The following is a 24,837-nucleotide window of genomic DNA, read 5'->3' as shown; positions in this document are numbered from 1 at the left end:
AGAGCATGCTATTTAGTGTGCAAGTCTTAATATAAGTAAGAATGATTTCAGCCACCAAGTAATGAGAATACTTGAACAGAAAGTTTATTTAAGCATAAAACACATTAAAATTATTTGGTTGATTTGTAAAGGAGAAGGATTTGAGTCTGAGGGGAAGGGATGGGGTAGGGTTCTCAAGATCTGCAAACAATATACTCAGTGACCAAGCTGCCATGGCAAGGTTGAAGGACATGAGGGTAGGGAAGGAGTTCATCATAAAGAGAAGGGAGCAACACATGCATATCATAGGTCAGACACTCCAAACTTTCAAAAGCTTCCTGAGAGGGAGTGAAACCTCCCAGCCATTGCTTCTCAGTGTTGTCCCACAGGTCCCCTCTTTGTAAAACTATGATCCAGAAACAGCACTGATTGACAGATTTCTCTGATCAGATTTCTAGTCAGACTTCTCTAACTAGAATTTTTTCCTTTACTAGTTATTTATATAATCAAAATTTCTAGTGACAATGGTTTGAAAATTTTAGGCAACATATATACTTTCCGCAACTGGCTTTAGAAGCACTGCTGTGTACTTTGAAAGAGGAGCGTGGAATTTCACTCATTTCCAGATCTCTGACCATGTGAGGCAGGTGGCATCTGGTCCCTTTCAAATGGGCTTTGACTTAAGGGTACACACCGTTTATCCTACAGGGAGTTGAAAAGTAAATTACAGTACTTTGTATAGTAACCTTGAGTTAATTATGAGGTCATGACTGATTTATACACAAAATGCCATAATGAAATCTGGGTCATGATGAGAAGGAGTGTCCAAACTTGAAGTTCAGTGGAAGAATTAGAGGCTGTGAATAGAAAGGAACATAATAAGTCCTGTGGCAAAACATACCTGCTTGATAAAAGTCAGATCTTTTTTCAGTTCTCAAGTAAAGGAAATTACATTGCCAAGAACCCACTTTATCCAAATGGCTGCAAAGAAGCAGAATTAACCCAACCTTTGGAAGACTCTCACTAGCTAACCCCAGTGGGCACCAGGGAAACCATGAGCTAAGGCTACTGCAGGAAATCTTGTTTTGTTGAATCAAATATCACAATTCCAACCACAGCCCAAGTAGACTTGGCAGCCATATTTAAGCCCAATATTTGGTCTTAAGTAGTTGGATAACTTATTTTTTTTAAATCATCTGCATCTTTTAGATAAAAGAGCAGGCACCCAAAGATTAAAAAAAAACAAAACCCAAAATGGTACTAAAATTTCTTGGGAGTTTTCCTAATCTTAATTTCTGGATTTTTATAGGTTAGCAGCTGAATGATTGGACCTCAGGTATGAATCCCTGCTCAGTGTGGAGGACTCCTGGTGCCCCGACACCTGTCTTGGATAGGAAATGTGTGTCTACCTCTGCAGCTCTTGCCATCCTCCTGCAGCGTTCCTGTCACACAGCTACACAGAGGCCCATCTACCCGGCTCGTGCAAATCTGCTCGCACCCTCCATTGTCCTCACACCAGTCCAGCCCTAGAAAAGAGCAGCGAGTCAATGTAACTGTGGACAGTTAAACTCTTCAACTCATATTTAAGGACAAGGCTTAAAAGAGAAGAGAGGAAAAAGAGAAGACTAATGTGATTGTGAGTTTTTGAGAGTCAAGAAAAAGATATCATTATGGAAGTAAACTGTCTTCTCAAACTAATATCTTCAACCTCTTCATTCACCAGGTTCACATTATAGGTGAAACACAGGCAAGAGTTTCCCCAAGGCTTCAAACCCACTGTTGTAATAATTTATAGTGTGTTTATGAAACATACATACTTTTTCTCCTAATAGGTCCCACTGAAATGATCTGTTCTTTAGGTTCTTTGGCATAATCTGTGGCAATCCTGGAATTTTGTGGGCAATTCTGAAAGACAGAACACCAGTGGGAAAATTTCACAAAATTAAGCTGACACCTTTTTTTAAACCTTGTTGTCACCTCCAAGAAGCAGTAGTTCCACCCTCCAGCTCTATTGCTGTTCACATTAATTAGAACCATTGCCTTATTGATCATCCTTGGGACTCTAGACTTCATGTTGAAGAGAATTAAATATATTCTCCACACTAGGATTAGATTCAAAGAGGCTGCCTTCCTGTGAACCATCAGGCAACAATGCATGCAGCAGCATGTGTATATAGCTCTGACTATAATTCACATCTCAATTTTGCAAACATGGGTTAGGTAGAAAGCTTGAATGTTAAAAGTTAGGGACCAGTGCAATAAAATCTTAGTGATATTAACTATATATGGTGAGGATGTACCCCTGGCATGGAAGAGAGGATCAGTTTGTAACCTCATCCCACCAGCCCCTCCAGAGGCTCAGGCCCTGGTATGGCTCCAGATGAGCTATAGAATAATCCCTGTCCAAAGAACATCCTGAGCCCAGGAGTTTGCTTCCATAGTGGAGTGGAGCTTAGCACTGTTCACTTCAGATTAAGAGCCCTGTCTCCTTGAAATGCTAGTGCAAAGTTCTCAAATGGGCCTCTTTTGCTTCCCAGGAGACAACTGGCAATGTCAGGAGACATTTTTGGGTGTTGCAACCTGGAGGGAGGCACGGTACTACTGGCATCTAGTGAGTAGAGTCCAGGGAAGCTGTTAAATGTCTTACAATGCACAGGACAGTCCCCACATAAAGAATGATTTGGTCCAAAATGTCAATAATCCTGAGGTTTGAGAAAACCTAATCTAGTGTTACACCAATGACAGATTGACATTTTAGAGATAGAAGAGTAAGTGGACATCATTCCACTATGTTCTCTCTCTTATTGTCCCACCAAAGATGACTGCTGCTTTTAAGCATCTGAGGAGGATTCCCATTCAGCCACTTCCAGGTGCTGTGAGACCTAGAGAATTCTACAGCCACACAGATCCTGGTGCTGGTAATTCCCATGCTCGGGAAGCTGGGGCAGCAAGAAAACACTGCTAAGCATTTACTTCTCACATTCTCACTTACTATTTTACAGGAGTACTTTTCTGAGTCACAGAGTGATACTGCGCAGTGAAGATGAACTTCATCATAATCCCCAATGAACTTGAAGACTGTGACGTGAAAGCGACAGGTCAGGGAGACACCATTCTCCTCGATGCCAATAGTGTTATCTTTAATGTTCTGACACCTATTCAGAAAAAAAATTTTTGCTTCTTACTTTCATATTTCATATAAAACCACTGTAAATGCTAAAAGGACCTTTGCATTTGAAAGTGAGCTCTGGACTGTGTGGGTTTATCATTTATTACCACTCCCTTATATTTACATAGTTTATTTTTTAACTTTTTATATTATTGTTGACACTATTACAGATGTCCCAGTCTTTCCTCTAGTTTGTTTTAAAAGCATCAAACAGCACCTCCAATTAGTATACCCTGATTGCAACTAAAATCACAATGACTAAGGGGATGGAACTCAATTTCCCTAAGCTTCAGCTTTTCAATTTCAAGTTCTGTTCCCTCATAATGCTGTGTATTACTGATATCAATTTAACAAACACAAGAAGATTACTTCTGTGCTTTCTCCTGTTAATTATCAGTTTGGGGAGGATCCCATGATTCAAATCCTATGGGGAATCTTCCCACATGTTGAGCTAAGTGTGGGCTGGAGGAAAAAAGCAGTCAAGAGTGAGCTGAAGAATTGTCTTGAAGTGACAGCCTCTTCTCTCAGCTCCTCCTCTTCCTGTGGCATTGAGCCAACAAGCAATGATAGCTACAGCCCTTCCAGGTACAGATGTCTTGCCTCTACTACTTAGAGTTCCCCAAATGTACCAATCTTTTATGCCCCAGGGTCTTTTCACATAATGCTCCCCTCTACTCGGAAGTCTTTCTGCAGTTCTTCACATGTATGACTCCTGCTTTTTCTCCAACACTGGTCTATGGCTCCTCTGCCTTTATAAATATTCCTTAGTCCTGACCTGACCAGGCAGGAACAAGGGGTTTTACCTGGATTTGCCAACAGTATCCTGTTGGGCCCCTAGAGTGCAAGAATGAAACCATAACCCTCACTGTGTTCCCCTGCACACACTGTGGGGCATGTTGAATCTTTGTTGAAGCACATGTTAGTGAATGAACGAATTAGGCTGCCATGGTCAAGGGTGGCTTGTGAGAGCAAAGAAGTTCTTTCAAATGATAAAAATAAAAGGGTGACTCTTTTTCTTATGTTTCCTCCCCCTAGCCTACAGAATTAAATAGCTTAGTTAATAGGAAAATTATAAATTGAAATAATCCTCCAGCATTCCCACACATATTGTTTAGTAATTAGTCTGCAAGACAATAGTCTTCTAATGTTTTGAAACAAAAACTTGCCAATAGTTTCTTGTCTTTGTTACTCATCTGAATAATCTAAATGGGCTCAAAGATTCTAAAATATTCACAGCCCTTGATCTTCAAGCCCTTCCTTCTTAACCAGACCCCCAAGTACCAGAGAGATTACTTGAAGTTTAGATAACAGATAAACATAGGACAGAAGGAAGGGACCCAAGGGAACAGAGACAGTCTGTCTTAGTGTGAACAAACAAGGCAAACACTAGAATTCTTTGTCCATTTTCAGAGGAAAGATTGTCCTTTCCTCTGTGTGCTCACACACACAGAGGAAGGAGACATGACTTGCATGTGCCCAGGCTTCTGAGTCACTAATACACACTGTTGCAGTCTATGCCTTCCACATAGCTGGAGAGGAACAATGACCCCTCAAAATTTTTGTGGTCCTATTTTGCTGCTCATTTATTCAGCATTGAGCATCACTCTTCCTGCAAGTTCACTTGAAAAAAAAAAAACAATACCCACATCTCTCCAAGGTCAAAAGGACTCATGAATTAAAATTCTCCCACATGAGAAAATCACTTTATGCTCAATAACAGTTTAATTTGAAGACTTTCATTCAGACCCTGGAGAAAGCTGAGATTTATGAACATGCTCACTTGCTCTCTCTCCCTCTTGGGGTCAAGTCTATTAACTACTATTTTAAAAATGCTCAATGCCACAGCAACCTTCAAAGGAGGCGCAAGGCTATCACCTGGGTTTGCCTTTGATAGTGGCTAAGATCTTATCCCTTTCATTTTGGGAAAGGACTGTGACAGGGGAAGGAAGACAAATTGAGAAAAGGAGAATTGTGATGTTAGCCTGAGCACTAGGCCTACAAGATACAAAGTAGTCATTAAATCCTTCCCTTTGCCTCTGAAGAGGCTAAAAACCAATTCAGAAAGTCAAATGCTTTAGTGAAATCTTTGCTGAAACGTCCACAGTTTGCCTCAGCAACCCATGCCACAAGTCACACCTGGCCAGTCTGGAAGTCAGCGTGTCTTGAAAACTGAAGGATTCTTCCTCTTCTTGCTGGTTGGGTAGCCTTGGGTTAGCTGTATTTCTAACCTCTCTAAGGCTGTTTCATCTGCAAAAAGTGGCTATTTATTGCTTGTCTACCAGGAGCACAGTTTTTTTCTTTTGAGGAACCATTTCTAAGCTTAAAGCTAATTACAGTATACACAGCACTCAATTCCTGACTACCACACAGTGCCAATCCAAGACACACCTTGGCATATTGACTATTTTAAGGTGAATGAGTTTGAGTCAATGGCAGAAGCAGTAAGGTCATCCTGACTTCCTCTCTGACCCTTTTCACCTGAAACATGTCATAAAACTTTCATGTGAAAGGTATTCCCCCATACCACAAGGAAAGGAAGATCCTTATCTCCAAAGACAAAGGGACTCAGAGAAGACCCTGAAAAAAGAGGTTTGGCAAGTTTCCCCAGTTCACTACAATCACATCATACTCTGACCTATCATACTGCTCTGTGAATGTCTACTCTTCATCTAACCTAGCATAAAACACTCAGCTTTAACCATTTCTTTGGGTCTTAATTTCCCTATGAAGGCTCCAGTGTCAGGTAAAACTTGTACTGAATAAATCTGGATGGTTTTCTTCTGTTACTCTGTCTCTATTTAAATTTCAGTCTCAGTTAAGAATCCTAAGAGAGTCAAGGAGAACTTCATCCTCCTCAACACCAGGCAATTTCATGTTGCATCCCCTCCAAACAAAGGAGAAGATGTGATCCTAGAGAGGGGGAGGGAGGGAGAGAGGGAGAGAGAGGGAGAGAGGGAGAGAGAGGGAGAGAGGGAGAGAGAGGGAGAGAGAGAGAAAGAGAGAGGAGAGGAGAGGGAGAGAGAGAGAGAGATGCAAACCGTGCCCCTCCCCAGGAGTTCCTGAAACAGGGTCAGAGAAATGCTCATTCCTTGTGGCTCCAACTCTGTGAGAACTCAAGTCTGGGATTGCCAGTGTCCAACAAGGTTGACCAGAGACAGGAAGAAACAGAGACAAAGACAAGGGACAGCATCTGGCTCCCTGAATCCAATCATCTCTGAAGCTACTTCCATTTCTGTGATTTGTTTTTGTGATTGTTAACTACCTTGTTTTTTGCATAAGCTACTTTGAATTGGTCTCTACCACATTTAACAGAAAAAAATTTGATCAGTCATCTGCTTTAAGAATTATTGTATTAGGGTGATGAAAATGTTCTAAAATTAGATCATGGTGATAGTTGCACTCCTCTTGTAAATTTATTAAAAATCACTATATTTTATACTTAAAATAAGTAAATTGTATTTCATATAAATATGTATGCAATAAAGCTGTTAAAAGAATTATCATTGCTTGACACAACCAGTGTTTTAAAAAATAAAGATAATTATCATTATTGTTTGATTAATAGTATTTTTCATTCATTCAATGGATTTTGTTTCCTAATCGCTACATTTCAGAGAATATTACAGGTGCTGATCACTGAGTGGTGACTAAAAAGAAACTTTTTTATTTTACAGGTTATTATTCTAATTATTTAAAAAATGTAATCGATGTCCCGGTCACCTTCAGTTATTCTCATTACATTCTTTCATTTGTAGATGATCAACATTTCTCTCAAATTGAAATTTAAAGTAAGCAGGATAGAATCCTCTTTTTGATGACACTGAAGATACATTTGTAGTTAATGCCATATGGACTTAGGGATCTACTTCAAAATTGCAGTGTGGCTTTAAGCAAGTTGCTGCTCTCACTAAGCCTAAGCCTTCTCTTCTATAATATGAGGCTTTTAATATCTGCCTTAAAGGTTGTAGTAAGAATTTGATAGTTTATAGATGCAAAATGCTGGCCTTGTAGGTAGTCAACAAATATTAGTTCTTATTCCCCCCTCTAAAAAATCATGTAGACTAACATTGCTCTAAAGGCTCCGAGCCTGTCCTTAATAAGAGGCTACGCACCCTTCTTCAATGATGAAGTAGCGAAGTTTATCATTGCTGTCACGGGAGGGTGTTGCATAGCATTTGTTCAGGGTCAGGATCAGATGCGTGGCATCAGCTCCAACCACAAAGACCCCTACATACAGCACATCTCGAGTTGTCAATACCACTTCACCCTGGCGATAAGGATGTTTGTAGGAGGCATTTTTGTAGAGTGCCATCTTGGTAGTGAAGCTGCCTTCTTGGGTTGGAACTGTCAGGTTAATGACACTAAAAGAGAAAAAATCATGAGGTGGAGTACCTCACACAATTATATTTATTCAATCACCTACCAGTTTTTTAAGCTGAAAATGAAGAGGGAAGGCAAAATAGTAGCAAAGTCTAAGGCTGCACTGTCCAAAGTGGTACTTATTGGCCACAGGTGGCAATTTAAATTAAATTAAATTAAAAATTCAATTCCTCAGCAACTTGAACCACATTTCTAGTGCTCAGTAGCCATATATAGCAATTGTATTCAATAGTATGGATACAGAACATTTTCATCATTATAGAAAGTTTTACTGAACAGTGCTAGTTTAAGGAAGAAAATAAGAAGCAGAAAACATGAATTATTTTTTCTCAGTGCTTCAAATGTAAAAGCTGGCCATTTAGACCCTGCTAACCCTAACTGCCAACACAAAGACACAGCAATGTGCATAGCCCATGTGGTCTCTACCTGAGCATAGGCTTCACAACAGAGTCCAAGGAGATCTTGATATCCAACTCATAAGCACATGAGAATTCCACATTGATTGTCCGGTCTCTGGTGATTATGTTGCCAGTATTGTTGGCGCTTTCTATCCAGATTGTGTTCTTATACATGATATGAGTGCCATTGGACTGCAGAGCAAAGGGAGGTCAGATATCATTAACTCTGGGAGTGAGGGTGTGGCTTGCATTTCAAATTCATGCCCTGAAAGTGGAGAAAAGGCTTCATTTCATACATACCTCAGAGGCTAGTACAATCAGTATGGAGCTAGCCTCAGCATTTCCAAATTACAATAGATGTCAATGATACCCTTCAGTCTAATAACCTTGGATGCCCACAGAGGGTGACTTCATGAATTCTAATTGTAGCCAGCTCCCAGGTACCTCAGGGAACCCAAGCAGGGAACAACAGGAAGGGTGACCATCACAAGTTAATACAGTCTCCTTTTTATATTAAAAGATTTATGTATGTATGTATGTATGTATATACTTATTTATTTTTAGAGTGGGAGGAAAGGAGGAATAAAGAGAGGCAGAGAAACATGTGCAAGAGAAACAGATTGGTTGCCTCTTGCATGCCCTGACCAGGAACATGGCCTGCAACCCAGGCATGTACCCTGACCAAGAATTGAACTGGCAACCTTTCAGTCTACTGAAAAGGTGCTCAATCCACTGAGCCATGGGAGCCAAGGCTACAAGTCTTCTTGTTAATTCTTAATATTCTTAATTCAAAATCTGTCCTCCAACAAATATTTTATGAGATGTGCCCACAAACACCTTTTTACTCCTCTTACTGCCTAATATAAGTGTTAATAAAAAGTTATCAGACACACACACACACACACACACACACACACACGCACACACACACACACACACCAGGAAGGAACAGGAAGAAGAAAAGAAGCCAGAGCCTTTGCTAGCCTATAAATTAGATAATCTGACACCAAAAGTTGGGACCTTGCTGTATTTTTCTTAAACAATATCTGGGACACCCTTACTTCCTAAAATAGCTAAATCCAGCTGTATTTACATGGAAGAACAATAAGTGTAAGAGAGATAACAAACTTTGTGAACATGCCCAGCAAATGGTGGCAGGAGATAGAACAAACCAAGGAAAGAAGTTTGTCACCTGCTGTGCTCTCTCTATTCAGTCAATCACTTAGCACTAAATAATCATTCTCCTTGATGTCTTCCATTTTGTACATACCTTTTGCTGTTTTCCACGGAGGATATTTCTAACTGGATCATCATGAAGTTGGCTTTAAGGACAATCAATGTGCAAACACCCTGACTGTTACTACCTTTGCCAGGTGCTCTTTCCAGCTTCAGTTTCTCACCTGTACAATGTTTCCACAATTCCCTTTGGTGTTGTTGATCTGAAAGGAGATAAAATCTTCCCCTTCGATGCCAGTGCATTGTCTGTCATTGATCCTCACACCCTCTCTTTCAAAGCCAAGCTGGAAGAGTTTGCACTTAGATATGGACACTTCCATCTGGGATGCCTTGCAGGTCACCTCAGCATCGATAATGTCATGTGAGTCTGTGGGAAACAGTGATTATGAAAGTCATGTGAGTGAGAGCTGTTCTTGCTGCAGAGATCAAGCTGAGGCACCCATTACAGTTGTCTTTAGAAAAAGCTAATAACCTGCATGAAGGCTGTGGCATTTCTAACTAAGCTTTGATCAAACCAAATGAGGATGTGAATTCATTCAAAGCAATAACTGGGGCATTGTAGAGCCTTTTGTAAAGATGAAAATACTAATAAAGTGTCTTTTCTTTACAAACCCAGGAATTTCCTTATAGTTTGGTGGTAGCTACTTTTCTGTAAGCTACATATTGCATCTGGCTCATTGTGACTTATCTCAGAAATTTGCCCCAGGTGAGAGTAATACTGGCTAAGCCACCCAAAGCCCCAGTCTGTTCCCAGGTGAGCACTAAGACCTCTTGTTTTTTGACACAGTGACACAACAATTGGCATTTTCTGTGAGTACATGAACACAAGCTATATAAACAGAGAGGCATGTTCATCTGCTTAGGGGAAACACTCGAACACCACAGGCTGTCTTCTCCTATCGAGCTTTCTGGTCAATCAGGCTTTCACTGTCTAATAATGTTAAATTCAGCATATACCATCTGAGTTCCTTGGTTCAGGTGAGGGCGAGGAACTGGGAGGCAAAGCAACCCCCTACATGACACCATGGGAGTGCTCCCACTGTAAGAGGATGGTGGTTGGAAAAAGGACCTGGAGTCCTAGTGGGTTACAGTTTGCTTCAAATATTTTAGTTGTTTCTTTGGGACCCACCTAAAACAGGCCAGATAAAGCTAGCTTTAAACAGGCCTTTTTTTCCCCCTAAACAAATTGTTGTTCTACAGATTATCCTTATTTATTTATTTAAAGTATATTTTCTTGATTATGCTGTTACAGTTTTCCCAGTTTTTTCCCTTTGCCCTCCTCCTCCAGGTACCCTTCTTCCCTCCAGCAATCCTTCCTCCCTTAAGTTCATGTCCATGGGTCATGCATATTCTGGTAAGTTCTTTGGCTTCTCCATTTCCTACACTATTCTTAACATGTCCCTGTCTATTTAGTGCCTACCAATTATGAATTATGCTTCTTGATCTCTGCACAATTTCCCCCATTCTCCTTCTTCCCCCTCCCAGCTGATAACCCTCCAAATGATCCTCATATCTATGATTCTGTTCCTGTTCTGGTTGTTTGCTTAGTTAGTTTTTGTTTTTATTTCTTTTTATGATTTTTAAGATTTTATTTATTTTAAATTTTGGAGAGATAGGGGAAGGGAGAGAGAAAGAGAAGGAGAAAAACATCAATATGTGGTTGCCTCTCACATGCCTACTACTAGGGACCTGGCCTACAACCCAGGCATGTGCCTTTGACTGGGAATCAAACCAGCCACCCTTTGATTTGCAGGACGGCACTCAACCACGGAGTCACACCAGCCAGGGCTGTTGTTATTTTTTAGATTCAGCTGTTGATAGTTGTGAGTTTGTTGTCATTTTAATGTTAATAGTTTTGATATTCTTCTTTTTCTTAAATAACCACCTTTAACATTTCATGTAATAAGGGCTTGGTGAGGATGAACTCCTTTAGCTTTACCTTATCTGGGAAGCACTTTATCTGCCCTTGCATTCTAAATGATAGCTTTGCTGGATGGAGTCATCTTGGTTGTAAGTCCTTGCTTTTCATCACTGTGAATATGGCTTGCCAGCCCCTTCTTGCCTGAAGTGTTTTTTTTTGAGAAATCAGCTGAGAGTCTTATGGGCACTCCTTTGTAGATAACTGTCTGCTTTTCTTTTGCTGCATTTCAGATTCTCTCTTTATCTTTAACCCTTAGTATTTTAATTGTGATGTGTCTTGGTGTGGTCCTCTTTGGGCCCATCTTGTTTGGGACTCTGTGCTTCCTGGACTTGCATGCCCATTTCCTTCACCAAATTAGGGAAGTTTTCTTTTGTTATTTTTTCAAATAGATTTCCAATTTCTTGCTCTTTCTCTTCTTCTGGCACCCCTATGATGCAAATGTTGGGCCTCTTGAAGCTGTCCCAGAGGCTGCTTACACTACCCTTATTTTTTGGATTCTTTTTTCTTCTTGTTCTGATTGGCTGGTTTTTGTCTCTTTATGTTCCAAATCATTGACTTAATTCTCAGGTTTATGCAGTCTACTGTTGTTTCCCTGTACATTGTTTTTTATTTCAATTAGTGTATCCCATGTTTCTGACTAGATCCTTTTTATGCTGCTGAGGTCCTCACTAAGTTTCTTAAGCATCCCTATAACCATTGTTTTGAACTCTGCATCTGATAGATTGCTTATCTCCATTTTGTTTAGCTTTTTTTCTGGAGTTTTGATCTGTTGTTTGATTTGGGCCCTGTTTCTTTGTCTCCTCCTTTTGCAGTCTCCCTGTGTTTGTGTCTATGTATTAGATAGAGCTGCTTTGACTCTGTGTCTTGGTAGTGTGGCCAAATGTAGTAGGTGTCCTATGGGGTCCAGTGGCACAGTCTCCCCATATCACTGAAACTAGGTACTTGAGCTGTGCCCTCTGTGTGGGCTGAGTACAACCTTCTCTTGCAGTTGAAACTGGCTTGCTGTTGGCTGGTCAGCGGGATGGGTTTACCTAGGATAGTCAGCTGCTGGAACTGGCTGTGACCACTGACCACCAACCTCTGCCCTCCATGGAGGATCAGCTGTGCAGGGTCAAGGTGATGGTGCTCTGATGTGGTCTCCAGTTTTCCACTGGGTGTGTAATTGGGTGTGGGATTGGCTCTGGGATTTTCCAGATGGTACAGGCCAAGGTCAGCCCCCACCTATGTTCTGTCTGAGACCACCCTTCTTGAGCTATCAAGCAATATGAGAAAGCTGCTACTTGTGCTGGGCTTGGAGATACCCAGGTGAATCCAAGCTATGAAACTAATTTGGTTGTTGCTAGTGCCTGGTCTGGAGCTTACTGAGGCCAGCTGTTGCTTGTGTGATAGGTTTCGGAAGTTATGAAGCAGCCATTCATATGAAAAAGCAGCTTGGGTGAACCTGTAAACTATGTGGGGCAGAGTTTTTGAGGATCTCTAAGCCGAGTAAAATGATGTTAGGTTGATGGAGTCTCAGATATGGCACCACCTCCTGGTTCCATGGCTCTGTAGGGGGTGGAGAGGTGCTTAGAAAATGGACAATATCCTCTGCTTGCCCTGATGCCAGACACTTCAGCCTCTCCCAGTATGCCAATGGTGCCCTTTAAGCTGTCACCCCAGCACTGGAACTCAGAGTGAGTCTGAGTAGGTGAGTCCATGTGTGGGTTCTTTAATAGGCACTATTTGTGGCTCCAGCAGTTTCTTCCATCAACTCAATCCCCACTGGATTTTGCAGCCAGAAGTTATGGGGACTTACCTTCCTGGCACCGGATCTCTGGGCTGAGGGGTCTGGTGTGGGGCTGGGTCTGTACACTCCTCAGATACCCATCCTCAATTTTTATTCACCACATGTCAGTGAAAGACCAGCTGTTCCTCATCTGAGCCCCTCTTACCAGTCTCAACTGATGTAGTTTCTTTAATTCCATAGTTGTCAGACTTCCATTAAACTCTATTTCTGATGGTTCTAAGTGATGGTTGTTCTATATTTTAGTTGTAATTTTGATATGGTTGTATGAAGAGGTGAGCAATGTCTGCCTACGTTGCCATCTCCTATCCTCTTTTAAATACTACATTTACCATTTACCTTTAAATAAATATGCCAGTTGTGCTAAGCACCTTACATGTATTTTCTCATTTACTTCTCACAGTACTCCTATGAAGTCAATATTATTCTCACCTTCATTTTACTAAAAATTGGGTCCTTGCTATTATTGCCCCATTTCACAGAAAACTTAGGCTTAACTATATTAAATAATTTTCCCAAGACAAACAGCTAATAAATGGTAGACTCTATTTTATTTTATTTTTGATTTAATCTTTATTATATTTTTTCCATTACCATTTAGTCCCCTTATAATCCCCTCCCCACTCAATCACCACACTGTCGTCTGTGTCCATGAGTCTTTTATCCTTTTCGCTCAATCCCTCCTCCCCCCAACCTCCTCCATTAGCTGTTATCCTGCTCTCTATCTGTGAGTCTCTGTTTTGCTTGTTAGTTCAGTCCATTCATTAGATTCCACATACGTGTGAAATCATATGGTATCTGTCTTTCTCTGACTGGCTTATTTCACTAACCATACTGTTCTCCGGGTCCATTCATACTGTTGCACAGGGTAAGATTTTCTTCTTTTTTTTATGGATGAGTAGAATTCCATTGTGTAAATGTCCTTTAGTTCTTTTATCACTCATCTATTGATGGATACTTAGGCTACTTCCATATCTTGGCAATTGTAAAAATGGCTGCAATGAACATAGGGGTGCTTATGTTTTTATTTTTTTAATTAGTGTTTTGAGTTCCTACGGATATAATCCCAAAGGTGGGGTTGCTTGGTCAAAAGACTGATCCATTTTTAATTTTTTTAGCAGGTATCTCCATACTGCCTTCCACAGTGGCTGCATCCATCTTCATTCCCACCAACAGTGCAAAAGGATCCCACTTTCCCCACATGGTTGCCAGCATTTGTTGTTTTTTGATTTATTGATGATAGCCATTCTGACAGATGTGAGATGGTATCTCATTGTAGTTTGAATTTGCATTTCTCTGATGATTAGTGACATTGACTTTCTTTTCATATGTCTACTGGCTATCTGTATTATTTCTTTGGAGAAGTTCTATTCATGTTCTTTGTCAATTTTTTTAATTGGATTAAAAAAATAAATTGGATTTTAAAAATTAGAGTTTTTAAATTGGTACTGAGTTTTGTAAATACTTCATAAATTTTGAATATTAACTCCTTAGTGTATGTATCAGCAAATATTGCTCCCATTTGTGGGTTGTCTTTTTATTTTGTTGATGATTTCCTTTGCTGCACAAAAACTTTTTAGTTTCATGTGGTCCCACTTGTTTATTTTTTCTTTTATTTCCCTTTCCTGGGGAGATATACCTCATAAAAAATTTCCATGAGCACTGTCTGAGGTTTTGCAACCTCTATTTTCTTCCAGGATTTTTATGATTTCTGCTCTAATATTTAAGTCTTTGATCCATTTTGATTAATTCTTGTGTGTGGTGTAAGAAGGTGGCCTAGTTTCATTTTTCTGCACATATCTGTCCAATTTTCCAAACACCATTTGTGTGCTTGCTTCATCTATTGAATATAATTGACTATAAAATCATGGGTTTATCTCTGGGCTCTCTATTCTGTTCCATTGATGTATGTGTCTGTTTTTATGCCAGTATCAGGCTGTTTTGATTACTATGGCTTTATAGAATAGCTTCATATGAGGTACTGTGACTCCTCTAACTTTGTTCTTCATTCTCAGGATTGCTATTGCTATGCAAGACCTTTTGTGGTTCAATATAAATTTTTGAAATATTTGTTTTAGTTCTGTGAAATATGTCATTGGAATCTTGACAGGAATTGCATTGAATCTGTAAATTGCTTTGGGTAGTGTTGGCATTTTAATGATGGTAATTCTTCCTATCTATGAACATGGTATGTGCTCCCCTTTATTTGTATTTTCTTCAATTTATTTCATGAGTGTCTTATAATTTTCTGAGTACAGGTCTTTAACATCAATGGTTAGGTTTATTCCTAAGTATTTTATTCTTTTTGAAGTGATCGTGGATGGGATTGTTTTCTTAATTTCCCTTTCTGTTAGTTCCTTATTGGCATATAAAAAGGCAACTAAATTCTGGATATTAGGTTTGTGTTCCTGCTACTTTGCTGAATTCAGTTTTTCAGTTCTAGTAGCTTCTTGGTGGGATCTTTGAGGTTCTCTATGTACATCATCATGTCATCTGCAAATAAAGACAGTTTTACTTCTTCCTGTCCAATTTGGATGCCTTTTATTTCTTCCTCTTGTCTTATTGTTATGGCTAGGGCTTCTAGTACTATGTTGAATAAGAGGTAAGAGTGGACATCCCTGTCTCATTCCCGATCTTAAGGGAAACACTTGTAGTTTTGCCCATTAAGTATGATGCTGGCAGTGAGTTTGTGATATATGGTCTTTATTATGTTTAGGTATGTTCCCTCTATTCCCACTTTGCTGAGAGTTTTTATTATAAATGGGTGCTGATTTTATCAAAAGCTTTTTCTGCATCTATTGACATGATTATGTGTTTTTTTATCCTGTGCTTTGTGTATGTGGTAAATTTATAGATTTGTAAATGTTGTGCCAACCTTGCATTCCCAGAATAAATCCCAGTCAGTCATGGTGTATGATCTTTTTGATGCATTACTGTATTCAGTTTGCTAATATTTTGGTGAGGATTTCAGCATCTATGTTCATCAGGGATATTGGCCTATAACTTTCTTTCTTTGTAGTGTCTGTATCTGGTTTTGGAATTAGGATAATGCTGGCCTTGTAAAATGAATTTGGGAGCCTTCCCCTCTCTTGTATTTTATGAAAGAGTTTGAGAAGGAGAGGTGCTAGTTCTTCTTGGAATATTTGGTGAAATTCACCTGTGGAGCCATCCAGTCCAGGGCTTTTTGCTCAGAGTTTTTTGATTATTGTTTCAATTTCATCAGGTGTAATCTGTCTATTCAGATTCTCTGATTTTTCCTGAGTTACTTTTGTAAGATTGTATGTTTCTAGAAATTAATCCATTTCATTCAGGTTGTCCAGTTTATCGGCATATAATTATTCAAAATATTTTCTTGCAATCCTTTGTATTTCTCTGGTGTCAGTTGTTATTTCTCCTCTTTCATTACTGATTTTATTTATTTGGGTCCTTTCTCTTTTTCTTGATGAATCTGGAGAATGTTTGTCAATCTTATTTATCTTTTCAAGGAATCATCCCTTGGATTCATTGATCTTTTGTATCATTTTTTAAAAGACTGTATTTTGTTTATTTCTGCTCTGATCTTTATTATTTACTTCCTTCTACTCACTTTGGGCTTTGTTTGTTGTTCTTATTCAGGTTCCTTTAAGTGTGAAATTAGATCATTTATTTGAGTTTTTTCTGGTTTCTTGAGATAGGCCTGTAATGCTATGAATTTCCCTCTTAGGATTGCTTTCCCATTGTGCTACAGATTTTGGATTGTTGTGTCCTCATTTTAATTTGTTTCAAGGTATCCTTTGATTTCTTCTTTGAGCTCATTGTCAACCCATTCATTGTTTATTAACTTATTATTTAACTTCCATGTTTTTGTGTGTTTTTTCAGTGTTGTTCTTGTGATTGATTTTTTGTTTCATAGCATTGTCAGAGAAGATGCTTGATATGATTTCAATCTTCTTAAATTTATTGAGACTTGTTTTTTTTTTTTGTCCTAACATGTGGTCTATCCTATAAAACATTCCAAGTGCACCTGAGAATTATGAACATTTTGCTGCTTTGGGGTGAAATGTTCTGAAGAGATCAATGAAGTCCATTTGGCCTAATGTATTGTTTAAGGTTACTGTCTTCTTGTTGATTTTCTGTCTGAAAGTTCTAACCATTGAAGTCAATAGACAGTTAAAATCTCCAACTATGACTATATTTTTGTTGATCTCTCCTTTTATGTCCATCAAGATTTGCCTTACATATTTAGGTGCAACTATGTTGGGTGTGTAAATATTAACTAAGGATATATCCTCTTGTTACATTGTTCCCTTTATCATTATGGAGTGTCCTTCTGTATCTCTCACTATAGCCTTGGTTTTAAAATCTGTTTTGTTGGATATAAGTACTGCTACCCCAGCTTTTTTTTTCTTTTCCAATTTCATGAAATATCTTTTTGCCAACCCTTTACTTTTAGTCTGTGTGTACCTTTCAGTCAGAGATGGGTCTTTGGGTGGAAGCATACATATGGGTCTTGTTTTCTTATTCATTTGGCTATCTTCTATCTTTTGGTCTTAGCATTTCAGCCATTTACATTTAAGGTGTTTCTAGATGGATAAGTATGTCATACCATTTTATTGTTAGATCATTTTCTTCTGTCGTCGTTGTCTTCTTCTTCTTCTTCTTCTTCTTCTCCTTCTCCTTCTTCTTTCTTCTCCTCCTTCTCCTCCTCCTTCTTTTTCAAGTGAAAACCCTTTAATATGTGTTGCAGTACTGGTTTGGTGTTAACAAACTTCTTTAGTTTTTTCTTGCCTGGGAAACTCCTTATTTCTCTTTCAATTTTGAACGATAGCCTTTTTGGGTTAAGTAGCCTTGGTTTTAAGTTCTTGCTTTTCATCACCTTTGAATATTTCATGCCATTCCCTTCTGGTCTGAAATGTTTTTGTTCAGGAATCAGATGACAATATAATTGGTGTATCCTTCTAGGTAACTCTCTGCTTTTCTCTTGCAGCTTTTAGGATTCTTTCCTTGTCTTTAAGCCTAGTCATTTTAATTATGATGTGTCTCAGTGTAGACCTCTTCGGTTCCAACTTGTTTGGGGCTTTCTGACCTGCCTGGACTTGTGTGTCTTTTTCATTCAGCAGATTAGGGAAGTATTTGGTCATTATTTCTTCAAAAAGTTATCGATCCCTTGACCACTCCCTTCTCCTTCTACTCTCATGATATAGATGTTACCCTTCATGTTTTCCAAAATGTTTCTTAAGCTCTCCCCATTTATTTAAAATTCTTTTTGCTTTTAGCTGCTCTGCTCCACCTGGACATTTTTTTTTCCTACCTTGTGTTCCAAAACACTGATTCAATGCTCTTCTTCATCTAACGTACTGGTCATTCCTTCTAGTATATTATTTATTTCAAATATTGCATTCTTGTGACTGGTCCTTTTTTGTGGTTCTATGTCTTTTTTCATGCTGTCGAGTATCCTTATAATCATTACCCTAAGGTTCTGATAAATCCTTTGTCTGCATTTCATCTGGCTTTTCTGGAGAATTCAGTTGTTCTTTCATCTGAGGTCTGTTTCTTTGTTCTCCATTTTGGCTGCTTTGTATTTTCAACCTTAACTGCTAAACTCTTCAGTCATTAAGCTGATCAGTTGTTGATCTAATCAAGCTATAATCAGCAGCCTGGCTTAAGCACCACAGAGAGTGGGGATGGGCAGAGTAATTCCTATGGTCAGGGCTATTGCTTCCTCTCAGGTTGATGCCATCCAGAGAGGAGTGCTCTGCCCAAGAGTGATGGCTCCTGCAGTATGGGGAATGACTCAACACATGGATCCTAGTGGCTAACACTTTAGTTCTCTCTCCAACCCACCAGCCCCAGACTCTCTCAAGTATCTCCAGTCTACTTTCTTCTACCTCTGCCAGAGGGCAGGGTAAGTGGCTGCAAATGAAATTTTGTTCTTTGGCCTTTGAAGGGACTCTCTGACTCACCATCCATCTCTCTCTGGCAGTCAAAAACCCTGCTGCCTTTCACAGGTGGATGTTAACCTGGGTTCCTTTCTAGCTCTGATGCTGTAGGCTGGGGAGCTTGGCTTGGAGTTCAGATCCTACACTTCTCAGTGGAGACCACTGGGCCACTAAAATATCCCTCCAGCACCTCAGCTGCTGCCCATGGGATCCCAGCCAGCCCTCTTGCTTCTCTGTACTCCCTATCAGACCTATTGTAGGCAAGTGGTTTCCTCTGTCTGTCCTTGGTTATAAGACTTTTCTCTAGCTAGTGTTCAGTTGGTTCTTCTGCATAATTTCTCTATAATTTAGTTGTAACTCCAGATTGGTCCTGGGAGGAGGTTAATGAGCTTCCACTTACTTCTCCATTATCTTAGATCCAATGTCTAAATGAGTTTTAAAGCAACCATCCTCTTACCCCAATTCTTTCATGTTTTTTTATCAAACAAACTCTCATTTCCTGTAAGTCTCAAAGATCAGTTTGAATCTCTCTAATGCTGAATGTCGCCTCAAATGAAACTGGATGATTACATTCATGAACGAACTTTTATGTTGTAATTTATTGCAGAAAAGGCTATGAGGAAATAAACATTAACCTACTTTGATGTAGCTAGATTGCTTCTTTGTTCTGATGAAATGATTGTTAAAGCTTTGCTATTTGGGTTTCTAACCTACAATGTAGCATAAAGGCTACAGTCCTGAAACATTCATACATGGCTGTGGGCCTCTCCCATTGCCCTGTTTGTGTGGAAGGGGGTGGGGTAGCAGGTGTAACTCACTGTTTCCATAGGGGGGTGGCTCAATGCACCCACACAGCTCCCCTCCATTGTCTAGCTCACAGGTCCGGTTGGGACAGTCTGCCCCTACACAGGGATCTTCAACCACTCCTGCTAAAAAGGAAAACACACAGAAACATGCACAAGTTGATTTTAACACCAACACACAATAGCATGTGGTTACAGTCTGGATTTGCCACTTTAATGGAACTTGTGATGGTCAGATAGCAGCCACAAATGAACATACATGGATACCCTCCAGTAAAGAATGACAATAACTGGTAATTGGGACCTTATCATGGGCCTGATCCTGCTTCATGCTCTAGTTGCATCATCTCCTCCACCCTCACCACAGCTCTGTGAGCTAAGCATTGTAACCCCCATTTCACAGCTATGACTCACCTAAGGTCACACACAGGTAAAGTTAAGTGGTGAATATGGAATGCATAAACAGTCTTAACTGCCCTGACACACCACAGCTGCTCCACTCACTACCCTGCAACACAGGGGTGTGCCTTCATGTCTTTGCACAGAGTAGGATCTAAACCAGTTACTTCTATGTCCCCAACACCCAGTCACCTCAGAGCAGGTAATCCACAACTATTTGTCAAGCAAGAAAATTTTAGGGTCAGTAAGATTGTTAAACCATGACATCTTAGTCTTTTTGACCCATGTTCCTCCTTCCTCATAAATCTCTACTTAATTTTATAATAATAGATAAAACAAAAACCTACACACAACTCACAAGCATTGACTTAGATTAATGGTAGTGTTTTGTCAAAAGACATTTTTTTTTACTTTATAAGTATTTTACTTTATATTATAAGTAAAATATAAATTTTTGTAGCAGAGGAGTCCACAGACCACCTTCAAGATCAGTCTGAAACCACTAATTGAGACAATTTTCTTTGAGGCATTCACTTCTTTAAAGAATCTCTCTCCATTTGTGGATGTAATAATTCTTCTATCCATCATGGTAAATGATGGTGAGAGCTATAGAAACCACAACTCTTCAATCCTTGCATGAGTTTAAAAGTGAAACAAAAGAGTGGAGCTGCCCCACAGCTCCAGATGCCTCTCCTGACCCAGCTGCTGTGCCCCCTGCTGAGGGATGAATTATAATAGGTGGGAGTATAGTGATGGCTTAACATCTCTCAGCTCAGGCTCAATTTGGAAGGAAGACTAAAAGAAAGCCATCAGCATCATTTAAATACATTTATTTTTAAGGTCTTCCTTTTATCAAGACCCTGTCACTTGCCAGTATGTTCAGTTCCTCACACATATGAGCCCCTCAGTAGGTGTTATGCTTCATTAATACAATACAAAAACAACCCAAGAACATAAAAAGGTGTGGAGGCAATATCCCACAGGAAGAAAAAGACCTCACAAATATGGTGGTCCACCTGCCAATGGGCAAATAAGATATGCCCTTAAATGGAATTTTTGAGGTTAAAATTAAAAACTAATATTTTTTAAATTTCAGCCAATTTCTAAAGTTTAAAAAAGTTATTTAAAGAGTTACTTTTTGAAACAACTTACTAAAAGTTGCCAAAGCATTTCTGTTGATTTCCAAAAGACTAGTATTTCAAGAGATTCTGAAATCATTGAATGCATATTTTAATTAACTACATTGTTTTTAGGTTCTGAATTAACTGTATTGTAATATTGTACTTGGTCAGGTTTAATCTTCAAATTTTATGATGTACATGCACAATCTTGGAATGGGCTGGTTTTCATGGAGGTACCTCTATGCACACCGGGTTATAGTGGATGTAGCACAGTACATGCACACATTCTGTTGGACATGGTATCATATTATATTAGTGGGACAGAGTAACCACATATATATATAGACACACATATATGTATATGACAAATTTTTATGTTTATATACATATTTGCTCCATGTATTTAACTAACATAGTAAGGAAGTGAACAAATAGAATAATGGATGTACACATCAAATAATATTCTTAGTATAGAACAAAAAATCAACCATAAACATTTGTTTTATCACTAATTTAATATATATAATTCCTTTATAAATCCAACCACAGCTTTCTTTCAGCCCAGGCAGATACAAGCAGCTCAATTCCAACTCCACTTGCCATTTGCCACATGCCCTCCCTTTCTGATGGGAGCTCTGAGCTGGTAAAGAGCTGAGTTTGGGAGCTGAAATCAATTGGGGACCCCATATGCTATCCCTCTATCTCATAAGTTACTAAAGTTATCCAGCTCAGAGCACTGCATCTCCCCCAGTTGGTGTCTAAATTCCATCACTGGAGGGGCTACAGATGAGTGAGGTTCTGTGGACACACCCTCATCGAATCTCTGCTGCAGCTCACAACTCTCAATTTTCCAACCCTGGAAGCAGAGCTGTGGAGACTAGCCAGCCCAACAAGATAAAGCAACACAACCAGCAACACTGTTCTTTTAACTCAGAAAATAATCTGGAGAAATAAAATAATGCTCTTACAGCAATTTTCCTTCTCAATCCACTCAGTGCTGAGGATCCCAAAGGAACGACAGGACTCTCCATAGGCAGCCAGGGAGCCGCACAGCTGGAACTTCTTGTGGTTGTAGCAGCCATCCAAATAGCAGGATTCATAGAAAGGGAGGGGGTCAAGTAGCCCATAGCAGGGCTGGAAGAAGCCCTTCATATCTGTGAGCTTCAGGCAGTAGCCATCGCCCTGCATCTTCTGGATGTGCACATTATCACACATGGCAGCATACTGTGAGAACTGTAGCTCGTTGCAGCTGGGGGCAAAAAGTCTAGTCAGAATCAGTGAAGCAAAACCAGTACATGGGATCTTTGGTACATGGGAAGATCATGCCTGTTACCTCTTTTGCTGACCCAGAAGTCAACTGGCTATGCAACCTTAGGAAAGTTAGGTGATTTCTGTTGTTAATATCACTGGGATAAGTGGGCATAAAATAAAACAATGACTTGGTAGCCAAGTGTCAGACAAAAGATACATACTGGCATAATGACCATTAACCTTTGATATAATCGACTGAAATAAATTATACAATAATCATTAACAGGTACTGCTATAACAAATAATAGTGATAATAATTATTACTATAATAGTAATGACAGTGGGTAGAATTAAAGATTGGGAAGGAAGTCCATAGGTTCTAAACCAGTTTCAGTTTAGCTATCAGAGACCAAAAACAAAACCTTCACAAGAAGATTGATGTCAGGCTGGAATCATTTATAGAAGAAAGGAAGAAAGGAAAGAAAAGGAAGCTCAAACAGAAATATAACAGGACAAACTGAACAGGACAAACAGGACAAGTTTCAGGGCAAACTGAAACTTGCTTATCTTTGGAAGCCCCAGAATAGCTTAAATGTCCATAACTGTCATTTCTCTAACTGTGGGCTGAGTAAGTGGCATTTTAGAGAAAGCATCAAATTAGGAGTGGTGGAATCTAATCCTGGCTCCTATAGAATCTCCTCATGATCATCATCCTGCACTAGCCTCTGTTCCACACAGAAAAGAAAGAGATTGGACCTGATGTTACCCAAGGTTCTTTCCAGGCCTGGGCCTTGTAGTTCACTGAATGATTTCAGTTTACCTGCAGAAAGGTCAAAAAGGGTATGAAGCTTCATTTCTACATCTGGGTATTTAGCTGATATTTGGCATGTTAAAGCACAAGAGAATTGAGCTATTGCACAAAGAAAAAAAATGCTAGGAAAGAGAAGCATATCTGTAGATTCAGAAAGGTATGACTATAATTTAGCAGCCTAGAAAGTCTCTAAATTAAACATCTTTGAATTAACTCATAGAGGTCATTCTAAGTTGGATTGTTAGGGGCCTGATATGACCTTGGTGACTTCTGTATAAAAAAAGGCTTTTTTGACTCCAACCAAGCCCCACTGGTACAACCACAACCAAGCCTTCTGGTAAGAGTCACAAACACACAGTTAGACCCAACACTGGGGAGGAAGGGGTGGCCCTTTTTCTCCTGAGTCTCTCTGAATCTCACTGCAACAGGGGTGCTATGCTACACAGCTGGCAAAGGCTTCAGTTTTCAGCCTGGGCAGACTCTCCGGTTTCACCTCTGCTGTCTAGTCAAGGGTTGAATGACATGAAAATTTAGAGTTATACTACCTAAGCCCAGTTCCTCCCTCTGGCATTCAAGAAATTACTTACTGAAGCCTTTGATATGTCTCTTTGTATCATGAAAACTGCATAGACATTTGGCTCAGCTCTTTGCAGGAGAGAAAAATGATGCTATGGAAAGTGCATTTTTTATGAACACCTCCTGTGGAAGTGGGAGGATTTGGGCCACTGAATTGAATAGTTAGAATTCTCACCTCTTCTGCATGCCATTGGTTTTCCAGCTCTGGGCCAGCACCACACTGCTCACCACTGGCTTTCCCCGCAAGGTCACATAATCATCAGTTAAGTCCCCATTGAAGTTGCCACAGAGGCCACACACTTTGTTCTGCAACCGCTCACTAATGCTGATTTTTATGACATTGAAACCATTGTAGTGTATCTGGATGTCGGGGCTGGTGTCAATCACCAGGAAGCCCTCGCTGCTGTAGATTCTGGTTGCCAACCCGGTTATAAATGGGACATTCACTTGTGTGCCATTCACCTATTGAAGAAAATAAAAGTAAATGACCTTACAGCAGAGGTTGGCAAATATTTCCTGTAAAGGGCCAGAGTAAATATTTTATGATCTCTACTGCTACCCAACTCTAAACTTGTGGCAGGAAGGCAGCCCATAGATACTATGTCACTAAATGAGTGAGGCTGTGTTCCAATAAAGTTTTATTTACCAAAATAGGCAGCAAGTGAATTTGGCTAAATCTTGTAGTTTGCTGACCACTGCTCCAGAATTCAAGGACACTCACTCATCTACTGCCTACTCTTCCCCTAAAAGAAGGAAAATATTGAAGCAGAAAGGTAAGAAAACATTAAAAACTATAACCCACAAGCTGTTTGTTTTTTTGTATAAAACTTTCCCAAGCATACCCAATTACTGAAAATGAAATCTAATCCTGTGCTGAGGAGAATCTAACATGGTTGAAATGAATCTGAAGATTATTGTTATGTTTATTGTTTTTTTTCTTATAATGTTCAGACAGGAGGTCCACCCCAGAGATCCTATAGGCATAGTATTTTCTGCATTGGTCATTTTCCTGCTTTATAACAGTTTCTTTTCTTAGCCCTTAGGACAGAACAGAACATGCTTCTCTGATACTTACAAAATAGTTTTCTTTTT

General features: G+C 39.5%; 1 protein-coding gene across 1 annotated transcript in view; it reads right to left on the bottom strand.

Annotated features, from left to right (window-relative positions):
• Nucleotides 1–201: 201 nt before the first annotated feature.
• LOC123832539 (tubulin-specific chaperone cofactor E-like protein) overlaps nt 202–24,837 on the bottom strand; it is a 212,638-nt gene continuing 188,002 nt past the window's right edge. The window contains exons 21-30 of the mRNA XM_045860210.1: nt 23,921–24,207; nt 22,076–22,356; nt 19,603–19,713; nt 9,327–9,529; nt 7,955–8,118; nt 7,261–7,509; nt 2,972–3,134; nt 1,797–1,884; nt 1,389–1,505; nt 202–836 (exon numbers count right to left, since the gene is read on the bottom strand). Of these exons, the coding sequence (XP_045716166.1) occupies nt 736–836; nt 1,389–1,505; nt 1,797–1,884; nt 2,972–3,134; nt 7,261–7,509; nt 7,955–8,118; nt 9,327–9,529; nt 19,603–19,713; nt 22,076–22,356; nt 23,921–24,207 (1,764 nt within the window). The 3' untranslated portion in view covers nt 202–735. The remainder of the gene's footprint in view (nt 837–1,388; nt 1,506–1,796; nt 1,885–2,971; nt 3,135–7,260; nt 7,510–7,954; nt 8,119–9,326; nt 9,530–19,602; nt 19,714–22,075; nt 22,357–23,920; nt 24,208–24,837) is intronic.

The sequence above is a fragment of the Phyllostomus hastatus genome, unplaced genomic scaffold (assembly GCF_019186645.2).
Source record: "Phyllostomus hastatus isolate PE091 unplaced genomic scaffold, TTU_PhHast_1.1 phas_scaffold_193, whole genome shotgun sequence".
Taxonomy (NCBI): Eukaryota; Metazoa; Chordata; class Mammalia; order Chiroptera; family Phyllostomidae; genus Phyllostomus; species Phyllostomus hastatus.
The sequence above is the reverse complement of the archived record's forward strand: the minus strand, read 5'-3'. Positions and strand labels throughout refer to the sequence as shown.